The 15,270-nt window shown below is 40.3% G+C and overlaps 1 protein-coding gene across 2 annotated transcripts in view; it reads right to left on the bottom strand.

Moving 5' to 3' along the window:
* Nucleotides 1-15,270, bottom strand: part of KCNQ1 (potassium voltage-gated channel subfamily Q member 1) — a 357,709-nt gene that overhangs the window by 261,358 nt on the left and 81,081 nt on the right. For both annotated transcript variants that reach the window (XM_042785622.1, XM_032984887.2), the window contains exons 3-5: nucleotides 2,910-3,036; nucleotides 1,070-1,148; nucleotides 88-184 (exon numbers count right to left, since the gene is read on the bottom strand). In XM_042785622.1, coding sequence (XP_042641556.1) covers nucleotides 88-184; nucleotides 1,070-1,148; nucleotides 2,910-3,036 — 303 coding nt within the window. The remainder of the gene's footprint in view (nucleotides 1-87; nucleotides 185-1,069; nucleotides 1,149-2,909; nucleotides 3,037-15,270) is intronic.

Below are 15,270 nucleotides of genomic sequence, written 5' to 3'. Positions count from 1 at the left end.
TCATCAGCATATCTGCATACATGCTATTCTGAATATAAGGACTTTTGCAACAATTATTATGCCATTCCTCAGAGTACTCAAACTTACTTGTCTGTGTATGAACACTACTGATCCCAACAGTCTCCATGTACCACCCTGACGGTCAACATGCAGCATTCGTAAAATCTGCAGAAAACGGATGCCCCTGGAACACAATTTTTAAATGAATGAAGGGACTAAAGATACAAGAGAAGAAAGAGAGGTGGAGAGGGTAAGCCTGTCTCTTCTAAAGGACTCTTTCAAGACAGACACATAGTATTTTATGTCAGACTTAACAGCATGTCTCTTTTCGTTCCAATTACCCATCTTTCACTTTGTTTGTTATGAAGACAGCATGGGGAGACGGCACAAGAGGAGGACAGACCTTTGTACACATGGCTAGCAAGGATAACTCAAGGAATCAGGAATTTTGGACACAAACTGTGATTGCTCTAGAAATCACATTCATCAACTCATACGTGACCTGCTCACCAGGATGGGAAACAACATACAGAAACAGCTAACTAAAGATTTTTAAATATTCTTTTTATGAGTCACTGCAATCCCAGAGCATCGCTGCAGCTAGCGCACAGCACTCTGCCGGGTACCCTTTCATTTAAGAAAGCCAAGTAGTGTGACCTTCCTGAGCACAAGGTGGATTCAGTCCGTCAAGAATTCACAACCACTAACCCCAAGCGTTTTATGAAGAAGCAGCTTGAAGACATTAGAGACATGAAGTATGAAAGAATTGCTAAAAAACGGATCCAAGAACCTAAAACAGGATTTAGGCAGAACCCACGTAGTTGGGAGAAGGGGCAGGGGTATGTGCAGCTCTATCCCCACCAGACATAATGGCATTGCGACCAGACAACACACACAACATTTGATTTCCCCTAGGATCACTGTGTCACACTCATACATGACTGGTGATCTGCTGTGTTGCATGACTCTGAGCAGTGACTCATTTTCTTCTGCAGGAATTGAAACAGGAGGTAAAAAAAAAGCCCACCTTACTCAGACAGCACTATTTGCTTTTAATTCATATAATTACCTGATAGCTGAGGTTGCAAAGACTTGACCTTTAGAGCCCACACAAAGAACTATCATGGAAGCAACAACTACAATTAAATCTGGAAAATAAAAGGCAGTTGAAAACAATAGTTAGCAGCATCTTCCAATACTTCTGTAAGACTATTAGTTGAACCAGTGCCAATATTACTTTAACAATTTGAGCAGTCACCCCAAACTAAGACTTTCATTTGTACATCAAGGCATCGCTATTGTAACATATAAAGAAAATATAATTATGTGTGATATGATAGGAAGGTTTTACTGGGATGGGTCCAAGGTGGCCACATTCTAGATGAATGACAAGTGATAGGAATTACTGTAAAGCAGCCTCAGCAGCCTGGAATCCTTATTAGCTATAACACATAAGGAATTCCAGCAGTTTCTACCTACTACCTCTTCTGTGTATCTTATTTTCTCTGTTGTTTTAGAGAGTATTTTAGTCATGGACAGAGGGTTTGGGGTTTATTTCATATATAAGACAATTGCCTTACTGTTATTTCATCTGTCCAGGTCTAAAAGTGAGAGAAAATTGGAATTAGCATATGAGTCTAATTTAGTTTAAGTCAGTCATTACCCTAGGACAGTACCCTAAATCTCTGTGCCTCAGGCCTAGTTCATTTTGGAAAGGAACTCTGTATTTTGGAGAATGAAATAGTTCTTGATACATATCTGAGAAAGTGGAACTTTGTTTTGCTTTCCAAGCTGAAATAAACTGGATGATGTTTCAGAACCCCTAGTGTTCTAGGTCTCAAGAGAAATGGATTGTGGACAGAGAGCAAAGATGCAGGCAAAGCCATTTTATAGTTGCAGTCACACCTGAGATACCAGTTGTTATTCATATATATGCACAGAGAAGTTAAACTAAAGTATTTTATGATTGTAGAAATACCCAGGTACAAAATTTTGTGATTTATATTCAGCAAAATTGTAGAGAGTTTATGAAAAACTATATCCTCTACCCAACAACAAATAATGTTTCTGAGTAGTGGAAAAAATTATGTCATAGAACAAGAATTACTATGCTTCTATAACAATACTCCTCTTCCAAAATCTGTTTTGTTTAATCTGTTTATATTTTAAGTGCTTCGGTCTTTACACAGTTCTCTCAGTATTGGACAACAAAATACAGACTGACTTTGGATTAGTATATATCTTTGAAACTGTTAAATTCATGACAAGCATTCTAAAAAAAACAAAATAAAATGTTTGTGACATATATGGAATATATGAATGTAATTTCTAAGAACAGTGAAGTCACATTAGAAAGCCAACTGCAGCGTATATCAAAAGAAGCCAGGTGCCCAGTTCCAAATGCATCACTCAAAACCATATCTTAATCCAATAGATACACAAAGTAACTACAGTGCATCTATCATGCTCCGCCATGCAGTACGTAGCTCAATTAGAGTGCAAACTAAACTCATAATTATTCAAATGGCTGATGGGAAAAGAAAAAAAAAAAAAAAAAAAAAAAGGGGGGCCCTTCAGTATGTTTTAAAAAAATACAGTTGTAGCTATTGTATGGTGTCTGGGAGCCTCAGGTCACAGGAGACAGGACTATGGCCAAGACTTATTTCTGGCAAAGCTTCAGATCACTTGTGAAAAGAAAACACTCTGCTCTTCTGGAAAAACAAACCAAGCTACATTTGTTCTCAAATGACAGTGCCATGAATTCCTGAAAGGAAATTCAGATCTACGTTAATGACAAGAGCTCTTGCTCTAACTTGGCTTCAACTACTGCAGAAATCGCACTTCTCAAAACTTTCAAGGACAAGTTTTACTCATTGTTTATGTCAACTTTGCAAGCTGTGCATACTCACCAATGATTGAAATAGGCTTCCTAGCAAAACGAAGCCTGCCCCATATTCCAACATATTTACTGCGGCATCCTGCTGACCATAACCGAACCACGTATTCTGTTCCAAAGAATACCACTAATACAATTTCCTAAAAGAAACAGACAGGGAACTAGGTTAATTCTCTACTGTATATCTTTCATCTTTTTTCAGAATGCATTAGGAAGTGCTAAAATAAAATGTAAAATTTGGAAGGTGAAAAAAATGTCAACTATACCAAAATGATCTAAAGTAACACAAAAAACTCCTGTAAGAATAAAGAAAGAAAAGATTAAGAGCAAGTTTAAATACTTTAATTGCATGCAGTTTGGCTTGTCTACATGTACGAAAACTGAAAACCATTCTGTGCTATTCACTTGGTCTAATCCAAACAAAAGGTTTCCTGACTGAGCCAAAGAAAACAAGCAGAGGCTGTTTTCAGAAGATGAGTATTTTGCTAGCGTATTTAATTTCGGGAAGAGCTGTGTTTCACATTCCATTTACCGTATCAGCTTAACCTCCCACTTATTTATACTTTTTCAGTCTTCCTTTAATCTCACATGGATTGAAGAAAGATTTCTAGTAACCATTACCAATATGTCAGTCTCCAGGTGCACTGAAAACATAGTGAGATCTCAAGCACATTTTCCCATCCTCTTGTCAAAAACTGGAGACTTCAGCAGAAACAGAGGTCTAGTCCTGAGGCACTGCTGCTATCGAGCTACGTGTTAACCACAGACCTACATGAAGATAAGGCTTTGGAAATGCCTTCAAAGTGAGAGATGTCAAAGACATCTGACATTCTTGTAGGCAGAGGTATGGTTATGTTGTATTTGGAACTGAGTCAGCGTGCAGATAAACCTTGCTTTTCTACAGACTGGCTGAGCATGGCACATTCAGCAGCTTCCTCGAGTAGCAGGGAGCTGCAATGCTTCCTTACTGGCCAACTTAATTAATAACTGGTCACGTTCTCCATCAAAGCCAACAGCAAAATCTACTAATTGGAACGGTAACAGTGGCTTGTAATTGAAAACACATAACACGTGGCATATGGAAAGAGTAAGGCAGAGGAACTAAACATAAGGTATTACAGTTACATAGGATAATGCAGGTTAAGAGAAAGAGCTGCTTATTCCATAGTGTGATTTAATATAAAGAGCAACTGCAGAGAAGACAACATGCTGCTGAACATTTTGCCCAGCCTCCTCATATTTCTGCAGGGTTCACTGCTGTTTTTCATAACAGATTAGCAAATGGGACTCAAGATGGCACCTATGATTATTTTCTAAATTAACTGAAATAACCAGGCTACAACCCCAGTCCGGTCAAGATGAATGAGAGTCATATTATTATCTTCAAAAATTCATGGGACATTGCCCTGAATATGGAATAAAATAATAGGTCTGTATACAGCAAAAAGACTGGAAAAAATGTTACAAATCAGTTGGCTTTGCTGTAATCTTTTTGTGGCTCTAAGACGCCAGTCTCTTGATGGCATAACAAACTGTTCATCTCAGGGCACTACAGTGTTGAAGTTTGACTCTGTGACACTTCTAGAAAAGCAGAACATTAGCCAGGACTCTCTTCCTTAGTTTTGACATTCTTGTAACCTGTGCAAGATGTCAGATGCAGCAGAACAGCTACCACAATTGTTTATAATCACTCGTATTCCAGTTAAGATTTTCAAGACATGAAATTGTCCAGATCACTGGTTGTAACAAACATGAAGTTCAGACCCTTCAACCCAGCCAAGAATCTCTTCTACAGCTTCATTCTGAAAGGATCTACCAGAACCATTCACTTTTTTTTTTTTTTTTTAATTGGACTATTATTACATATGTTTCAATAAAATAGTCATAGTCAACATCATAAATCTAAAGAAACAGCATCTGCAGCAGACACTTTAAGGAAAGCCTGTGCCTTATGACAGAAGCTTTAAACGCAAGCTTTTTCCCTTTAGGTGAAGTTGGACAATCTCATTTATGAACCTACAGTGAATGGCAAAATTATGAACCCTGCTTTATATGAGGTGCTATTGAATTGTCACGGTAAATTAAAGCACCAGAGGCCACCTTTTCTGAGCAGGTGATTGTATTCATTTTACAGACATGGTCAATAAACTCCCAATATCCAAGTACTCTTCTCTATGCAGAAGGTTAGTATGTCTCCTTTCATCACTACCACAGAGGAAACTTCCTTAACAAAAGACAAGAGCAACCATACAGGGAGCAAAACCTGTCCTTCATTCAAGGTAACTGATTTGAGGAAGGGATGTGTGGCCTCACATCATATGTGATAGCACAGATCATACTGTTCAGACATCCCCCAAAGCAACTACCAAAAGCAAAAGAACGATAAAAAAATTATCTTGGTAGGCAAAGAAAAACCTAGAGAAAAGTTAATGTTTTAGCACAATGAAACCACAAACAGCACTCTGAGCAGGCACCATTGCTTTGGCAGGATCACAGTTTCAGTTTTATAGCAAGAAGGTAGGAAGTGAAAGCCTGGATTGTGCTTTAAAGAAGCGTGTATTCTCTGCATAGGAAATTTGCATCGGAGTTGTGCGCGTATGTTTTTTCAAGGCCCTCCATGGTTCAGTGGATAACAGGCACACCGGCAAGTATGCAAATGGGGGCTGTCCCAAAGACAATGCGACAGACACGCAGTCAATGGTTACTGTCATCCAGCTCTTTGCGTGACATGCAGACAAGCTTAGAGAACATTGATTGTCCTATAGACTCCGGTGACTGGAGGGAACGACCAGTCGGCTTACACCAAGACACATTTTTCACTCCTGACGTTTTGATAAAGGCTTATTGACCTAAATGAGACCCAAGTTATTCAGGGAACATAGGGGGTGAAAGTGCACAAGCTGTTCTTCATGGTCATACACAAAAACTCCAGGTATCCATTAGCAACTGGCAAATTCCCCCTCCCCTGCCCGTGGCTATGTGACAGACAAAAGTGGGTTTAATATCTTGCGTTGCATAAGTCCAATAAGTAGTCTCCTGGGAGTGGGGGAGGCTGATGAATTCCTGTTGGTACACACTTGTATTAGCAGCCAAAAACTTGCAGACAACAAGGAAAAATTACATTAGAAAATTATGCCTGCCTTAGCTGCTAAAATACTGTCTAAATTTTCCTGATGAACAGCCTAACACAAAACTTTACATCAACTAGAAGGATGCCAACCTGATCCTTCACTCTTTTATGCTGGTAGTAACTAGGGCTAATTCCATTTAATACGAGTTCCCTGGCAGAGAGCAGCAATGCCTCACACCTGAGAACTTCAGCAAATCTGAGTTGCACTACAGATTTAATTGTTCCACTGTTTCTTCAATACTTTCTCCTAGTTGCCCGCTTAACACCTATGTAATAAGTGCACTGTATAAAAATTTGCGCTTCTGACAATGAATCAGCTACACTGAAACATGGCTTTGAGAAGCTGATAAAGGAAAACAGAAAGATAAAGTGCTGAGCAGAGAGAGAGGATGTAACAATGAGTGAAATGAGAAACAAAACCACATTCGCTACAAGTGAAAAATTAAAATACAGAGAAAATAACTGCCTGCAAAACACTAGTGGGAGTGAGGATTAAAGCTCAGTGGAGGAGTTTTCCTGGTTAAAGTTACAGACACACAAGAACCACACTGTGCAAGTACCCACTCAACCCTATGTAACTTAACTGTGATCTCTTTTCTACAAGGTGAAAACAGAAATACAACACTGAGGTAAAAAACTTTCACTGACGTGGTAGAAAGAGCCCTCTGGGATGTGGCAGTAGTGTACCTTCATACTGCGGGCATACAGGAGCCCTCCTGCTTAAGAGGGGAGACTTTTTTCCCTTTTAATTATTGGATTTGCACATGATACTCTCACTTCTGCCATCCTTCCTGCTTAGGCCAGGCATATGCTTAATGCCATCTTCACACCCTCTCAGCCACATAATCCCAACACAGCCAAGTACCAGATTAACTCTGGATGAAAAGGTAGAAAAAATGAACATGAGATACACATGTAGATTGCTTTTCTTGAAGAACTCTACTCTCCAGCTGCGAGCAACTTCTCACATGTAAATTCACACTTTCAACTAAAAGGAACGGGTAGATAAAACTAGCGTAACAAGCTTTGAGCATTTCTGCTGTGGTACAGTGCCTGGTGAAACTACACTAGATCTGCAGGCTGCCATTCAGCAGGTGCCCAGGAATTAAATATATCTCATAAAGACCAGTAAAGGAGCTTGTGCCTGCACTGGTGCATTGGTGCAGGAGTGTGGTCAGCATGTGGGATCCATTTCGCAAGTCTCACGACAGATTTTTCAGTGCATCTCACTACTCACTTTACCAGTTTTGACAGGGAAACGGAAGTTCCTTTGAGTTGAGTGGGTACTACATGAGCAGCTTTGGGAATTGCTTCAAGTATAATGAAAGAGCCATCAAAACATAAAATTATCCTCAGCCTGAGACAGATATGTCATAACTTAATCACCTGGCTAAAGTACAGCTCTCATCACCAGATCAAGGAACTTAGGCAGGATACATAAAAATACAGTCCCCTGACAAACATACCCATGCTATCTGTTTTTACAGCCCCTATCTCCACAGCTCCCGTGGATTAATCACAGTTTTGTAATAAACCCACACAGAGAAAGGCTCAAAGAACAGCTGTAATGAAAAGCCCATGTATTAGGTTTGACTTACACTGAAGAGATGGACCTGCTATGAGCAAGGACATTTTAACTATTGCCTTGACAAACTTCAGGATGCCATTAGACACAAGAACAAGAAAATCCCTTCCACTGGAGGACAACAGGGAAAAGTTATTAATGAAAAGGACTGTGACTGAGTTGAAGGAGGAACCAGATTTCTTCAGCTGTGTGACTAGAGAGTCATATCTATGAAAACAAATACACACAAGCATATTAGCAAAATTAACATTTTGTTTATTTTGCTAATAAATGCATCTTGAAAATCCCTTCCGTTACTACTCCACCCCCACTGGATTGGAAGAGCTACAATCCAATGTTGGGAGGCATCCAAAATCCACACTGTCAGGTAAAGTGCAGTAGCAACTCCAAAAGGAAGGACAGAGTCCCTAAATTTAGCTGAAGGAGATGTTTAAAAGCAATTAGACAAATTAATAGCTTGGAAAAAAACAAACAAACAAACAAACAAAACAAAAAAACACCCAAACTGAAACAAAACAAAACAAAAAAAACAACAAAATACAACAAAATCCTGACATGGAAGGGATCATGACTTCATAACAACAGTTATTTATCAGATAAAGAAATTGTCTCTGGAGGCTGAGAAAGCATCTGCATGGAGAATGTATTGCCTGAGGCTTTGCCTGTAGATCTCAAAGCTGTAACTGTTCATGGAGCATTACAGAAGTTCATGCAGCCATTTGACGTGGGAGGACTAGATGAGGTCATCTGAAACCTGCTGTGAATAAGAATGCCTTTACTCTGAGTTTAGACTTTTTTCCATGAACTCCATAAATGTAAGAGAGGTAAAATACATGTTTAGGAGCAAGGAGGCAAAGCATACCACTGCATTTTTCTGACTGGCTACTGAAGACCAACAATCAAATATGACATACAGCTTGTTCCATCTGCCATAGAGGTGGCTGCCTTAAGAGGAAAGGGAGATAAGAAGCACAGGAAAACAAGAGGCATTGATGAGGGGGATGACTTTAAGCCTCATAAGCATATGTCTTGTACTATAAGAATTTCCTCCCACCCCAATGTTTTACTGGGAATATGACTCCTACCCATCTCTGCCATATCACAAGCTCTACTACATTATCCTCATTGGAGGGATCAGCCACATTATTCTCCTGAATCTTTCAAATCTAGCTTCTTTCAGATTCTAGCTTCAAGGATGATAAAGTTCCCATGAATTCCTTTAAACGGGGAAAGCAGCTCTCCCATAGCTGATTTAGGGATTGCATGCCAACCAGCACCAATACCTATTTGTGAGGCAAGGCAACAGAAGAGCTCTGCTACAGAGCTCACAGCAAAGTGGAACAGCAACCTCCTCGCAGTCTCAGGCAACAGTAGTGGAGCGGGGACACTGCCAAAAGTTTTGTTCTGAAGCTGTGACAAGGAGGTCTCTGAAGGAGCCAGGAGAGGGGACAATAGATCTGCTGATGCTAATGCAAAGTGACGAACGGGGCACTTGCTGTCAGCCAGAGGCTGTGGGGCTGGAGTGGGCAACAGAAACGGGCTCAGCATCTTCACGGACAGGGATGCAGCATATCCTCTACAGCCACCAAAATGTCAAAACAAAGCAGGAGTGTGTCTCTCATGTGGAGAAATTGGTTACATTTACACTCACAGAAGGGTAGGATGCAAAAACCAAGCCACTCAGGCTACACCGTAGTTCAGAGGGAGCTAGAGTCCTCTTCACAGCACGCTGTTCACCTGATACATCAGGGCTTGCAAAATGCCCCGGACAGCGCTTGTCTACAGCCCGAGCAGGGTATGCAAATTAACAGCAGCAAAGGCAACTGTTTCTTCTAATCTCACTCACTTTGTATAGAGAGGCCCCTCTTTGTTCTGTTGAGAAAGGCAGGATTTTTGCCTGAAAGCTGTACTGTGTTTTCTAAAATACATAGAACAGCAGAATCAGATGGCCTAGGCAAACAGACAGACAGCAAGCCCTATAAAGTAAGAGTGCCAGTTTGATTAAGTATAAATCAAAAATAAAAAGATAAATGTTTTTTCACACATATAAACACTGAGCAACAGCAAGTGCCAAAAGCACCATTTAGGATTGGAAATTTTTTTCACCCTAATTCTCCTCACTTCCAAAGATCTTGAAAACTGCAACTTTTCAAGTCAAAAAACAGTAACGGTAAGTGGTTTTTAAATGCTTAAGGCCAGAACACTTGGTGCTCCTTCCTTTCAAAAAGCCTCGTCTCATTTGCTACAATTCTCTATCTAGCATATTTGGCACCAAATGATTAAACAGGCAATGGAAAACAAACCCCATGATATCAGTATCACATTTCTATCTTCAGAGGCCCATAATTAATCCTAAGAAGTTACTGGACAGCATTAAGGTCCCCTTATTAATGTTTTTAATTAAGATTAAATAATATTTACGTAAGTGTTCATGTTCTGAAAAAAAGGGACACTTACTAGGAGACAGAGTTAAAACTGTTGATTGTGCCAAAGCTTTTCTATTTTCTCTTAATCAGTGCCGAGAGCACAGAACAATAGCACTGGGACCAGTAAAGAATACTGCAGGCCTACAATTTTAGATTGAGATTTTCCAAAGGCTCCAAGCAACTAAATCCTATTGAATTTCAATAGGAGTTCGGCACCTAACTCCCTTAGGTGCATTTAAAAAGCCTTTAATTGATTTCCTTAGCTCTCTTCTCACTCAGGGTTTCAGCCAAATCCAAATGCAGGCAGTTGAAATTTTTCCACCGACTACAAAAGGCCTCAGATGTCGGTGGTGTAACTGTGCACGTGAAGGCAGGGGCTCGGAGCACGGCCGCGTTAGAACAACTTTCCACACCGTCACCCCTGCACAAGTCTCCTCACGACGCAGCCGCCCTTAGCGTTTGAACTTAGTTGCTGATGATATCCACCAGGAATTTATAGAAGTAAATTAAGCTGGGCTTGCACATTTACTTTACGATACTTGCTTTAGTGTGGAGTTCTCCCCCATCACAAAGTATGCTCAAGAACTAGCCTCTAAACCCAAAGGATTTGGCAGGAGAAAGGAAGTGTCAACATGCTAACACTGGCGCAAAAATGATTCAAAAACCCCACTCGTTTCTGTTTCATGAACCTCTTATTCAAGGCTTCATAAAAGTCTCTAGAAGGAATTCACACTGGACCCTCTCCTTCAAAGTGAAAAATGCTCTGGCTTCTACCCAGTGTAGCATATGCTTCATTTTATATCTCGCTGAATTCAAAAGAACTATTCACCTATTTAAGATTAAGCACACATACACATAGCTCACAGAGATGCATACTCATTCATTGGTACATTCAATATGCTAAGACAAGTAGAAAGGAACTGTCACGGACTATTAAAAAATTCAGTCTAAGCCAAGTAATCTATATTTTTATGTCACAGAGAGCTTTTCATATTAATACCACTTACACAGTGGTTACTTTCCCTGATCCGATTATTTTTATCTTGTCAAGTATCTTGTTGCATGCTTTTTATTAAATAACCTTCCTCACTCATTTTTTAAAAAGCCACTTCATATCCACTGTGTCCTACACTGAGCAGTTCACAAGTTCTCCCTCTGCTCCACGGTTAACACTGAATTTATTGGGGGACACCTCACGAAGACACTGTGTGCCTGTTTTTTCCCAGCTATAAATGAGAGGGCAACAAAAGCTAGTGTGTCTTCCAGCAAACTATGTTTCTCTTATACCCTTAGACTATCACGGTTACAACACTATTCCTTTCTGAGAAAAAATAAATATTCCACAATATCTCTTACCTGAAAGAAGAGCCACACAAAAGGAAGAATCTGGCCATGAGCAGCCCAGCTTAACCTGCAACAGATTCACTTTGCGTATTTAAAAGGGAATGTAATGGTAGATGGCATTTTTAAGATGTAATGGTCAAGCTCTCGTCACCTGCGACACAGTTTGGTAACAGCAACACTTGAAATCTAGTGATTTCTGACATACTAATGTACTTTCTTTTTTTGTTTGAGGCCACACTATGACAGCAGCCAGGAAGCGACAACACATTTTAAACCAGAAATTAGAAAGATTATTGATGAAAAAGTATTTTGTACCACTGGCTTTGAAAAGTGGAAAATAACTTTAAGCTTTCCTTGAATATTCAGTTTTCTTTCTTACTCACCTCTTTTCATTCTATTAGAAAAGTGCAGAAGGAAAGAAGGAAAACACTGGTAAGGATGGGAAGCTAGAAACCTCTAATTTTCAAGTATTTTTACATTAAATCAATTTTTCCTCTTGAAAAATGGTGGTATTCAAGAGTCATATTTTACACAAACTGCAGCCAGGTTTCATTTTATATTTAATTTTTAGTGATTTTTTTTTTTTTTTTTTTTTTGGTATGTATGGAGTTTTTAAACGCAAGATGTAGGCCTGCAGAATTATCTGTAGATTTAAGGCATGAAAGGGGGGAACACCTCATAATAAAAAAGTAGAAAATATAGGAACTGTATTTTTTTCTCTAGAAACTTATTAAATTAATTTTCCTTTTTTGTTGTTCCTCGCCCCCATACAGTCACCATCTGACCAAGGATATCTGCATTCTCACTCTGCAGCAAACCTGACCTCTGAAGCTCTGCTAGTTCTTTGAGTGTCCCACCCCTCCAAAGCTGACAGCACTGCACGTGCATCATCTCAACCCTACCCACAGCCCAGCCATTCCTGTCTACAAAGACTTCTCAAGGGAAGGGCACTATCCAGGGTCCAAATGAAGAGAAGACACACCCGCAAGCTGTAGCAATTCCCACCCTCGTTCCCCAGGTAGGCAGAAGTCAGGAAGACTGGAAAGATAGGGGAGATCTGAGCTTGACTTGCTGTCAGCTACAGGTTTCTCCTACAGCTTGGAGCAAACCCCATGTAGTCTTTAACTCCACCCAAATCCGAGAAACCCGGTACTCTCATCACCCTCTCCCACAAAAACGCTCCAAGACAAGGAGGTAGCAGCACTGTGGATGGAAGCATAGCTGGCTATGCACAGTGACACCACGAGGCCCCCACATTTAAATCTCATGAGCTATTACGAGCTATTTCAACAACCTGCTCCTGCAAAAGCAGGTAGAGTACACCAAAGAGGAACTTCTGATAAAGTTTGAATTTCTCTTGTGCGGACAAGACATCCCCTCCCAGCCCTGCCCTCCCTCCAGGATGGGACTTACAAAACTGTACTGTGTGACAGACAGCATTGCTTCAGGATTCTCAGCTCTACCCTTCCAGCTCCTCTACGTGGGCTTTGGTTTTATGGGACCCTCTCTGGGATCGATAGGTGTTCTGCAAGTAAGACATTTCCAGAAGAGCGAGGGGTCACCAAAAGCAGAAAGCAGGACATTACCTCTACTTCTACAGATACTCTTGATATCCTCTTCTCCTAGAAGCAGCATGTTTTCAAAACCCTTCTCCTAGAAGCAGCATGTTTTCAAAACCCATCTTCCAAAAGTAAGATTTCTGGCCAGAGCAACGACCGTGCTCTTCACTAACAGTTTGTTTAACAAGAACTACATTTCAAATGGACTAATGCTTGTTTCAGCTGCCTCCAGATAACAAAGGGAAAAATAAAATTTTCATTTTTTCCAGACTGGCAGGACAGCTTTGCAGGACAGAGCTGTCAAGTTCAGAAACAAAATCCCGCACAGTTGGAACTGGGGTATTCCTTTCACACACCTGGGCAACCACCGCTCAGTTACCGGTGATAAGAGTTCAAGTGCCATATTTCTGTTTGACGTTCCCATAAACAACCTGCTTTTGCCTCAACATACTTGAGCTCTCTCCCAGGCCTGCTCCAGGGAATACGCATCGTGCTCTTCCACACAGCTGCAAAAACAGTCACACACTAAACCTGTAGTCCAGGCACTTAATGCTCCTCACAGGAAAACACATGTGCTAGTTTAAGCTAATAAAAAACCTCTCAGATGCCATATGTACGCAGCCCATTCAGTCAGCATTTTACAGTTGCCTCTAAAATTTGCGAAGGAGGAGAGGAGAATTATTTGACATGCAAAATAAACCTCACCGAAGGCAACAAAGTCAGCATTTTCAGCTAAGTGGCAAATACATTTCACGTACTGAAGGCAAGTAGTTTCCTCCTCGTGCCAATTTCCTGTGCTCGTTCCAATCAGCGAGCATTAAACAGTTGGGGCTATCATTCAGCGCATCAGGATTATAGCATACCAAAATGGGAAGTTAATTTATACCAACCAAAGCACACGATTAACTCGGTGCAAAGTCTCCCTAGAGCTTTGATAATGTTCCAAACGGACCAAACTAAACTTACATTTGCAAAACGAAGATATAAGCCAGATCTCTCTGAAGTTGCATACCCCATTAACCAAGCTACCGTTATGTGCAAAGACTTATATTTTTGCTTGGATTCGTGTTTCTATCAGTTTTGGGTCCAACATAAATAAATGGTGCAACAGAGGCAGCTCTTTGCAGAATTCAAAGTTACGAAAGGAGAACTCCAGCTCTGTGAAACTCCCTTCACTCACTATCACCTTTCCCCTGCTCCCTTTACAAATAAAGGACAAGTGCACTATTCATTGCTAGAAGAAAAAAAAAATCTTAAAAAAGCCATGGCCTTCTCAGTGGCAGCTGGTCTGAGCTTCAAGACATCAAATACCTCAGGAAACTAATAGGCATTATATGGAATGAATTTAACAAAAAAAAAAAAAAAAAAAAAACCAAAAACCCAAACTGATATTTGGCAGAATTCAGCAACACTGTACTCCAAAACTCTTTGGAAAATGAGAGACCTTATAAAAGCAATGCCTAGGACATGTCGAGAATAAACTAAAGGCTCTGCAACAGTACATAGGCTAGCAGGCAGCTGATAGAGCAAGCAAAAGCCACCCGACCAGAAGAATCCCCTCTGTGGAGTGATACTTGAAGAGGGAAAAACACTTGCAACTTAAAGGAAGGGGCACAAGAAGCTTGGTTAAGAGACAGATGAGCCTTTTCTGTGCTGAAACATTGGACAATGCAGGGCAGATTTAGAGTCCACCTGAACGTATGCATTATTAGAACAACCAAAGCCCTGGTTATGCATTTTAAATGCATTAACATACCAGAAAACACAACTGGTATCAGTGGAGCCGGATTTCATATTATGCATTACTATTGCACTCATTTTTCTAAAGCTTGAGGTGTATCTCCTCTTTATGTGAGCTACACTTCCAGGTGATTCATAGTACGATTTTTTTCTAGGAATAGTTGAATTTTCTAGGGCCTTCTCTTTTATCCGAGATTTACTGTTGCTTAAATTAGTAATTAAACTAAACACATCTTCAGAAATGCCCAGTTTCCAAACATTTTTTCTCAATACCTTATGTGATAAAGCAAATGGCAGTCTTACTCCACAGCTAGACAAATTCTGACAGTAATTATAAAAACTTTTTTGCTCTGTTTCGTTTGGTTGGGTTTTTAAATGTCAAAAGATCATCTAATTCTTTAGCCTTCCCTTTACACCTCTGCCGTTCTCGATACTCACTGTTCCAACAAGTTGGTTTTAGTATGCCTGTCTGGCGTAAACCTCTCAAGATCCCATTGTGTCAGACGTGACATTAACAAAAAACTGTAAGTTCAGTCTGGTTACCAACGGTCTTACTGCCAAACCAGAGCTAAGATTACCCACTGGAGCCA

The sequence above is a fragment of the Tyto alba genome, unplaced genomic scaffold (genome assembly GCF_018691265.1).
Source record: "Tyto alba isolate M040663 unplaced genomic scaffold, T.alba_DEE_v4.0 Super-Scaffold_8, whole genome shotgun sequence".
Classification (NCBI taxonomy): Eukaryota; Metazoa; Chordata; class Aves; order Strigiformes; family Tytonidae; genus Tyto; species Tyto alba.
Note: the sequence above shows the minus strand (reverse complement) of the source record. Positions and strands in the feature narration are given on the sequence as shown.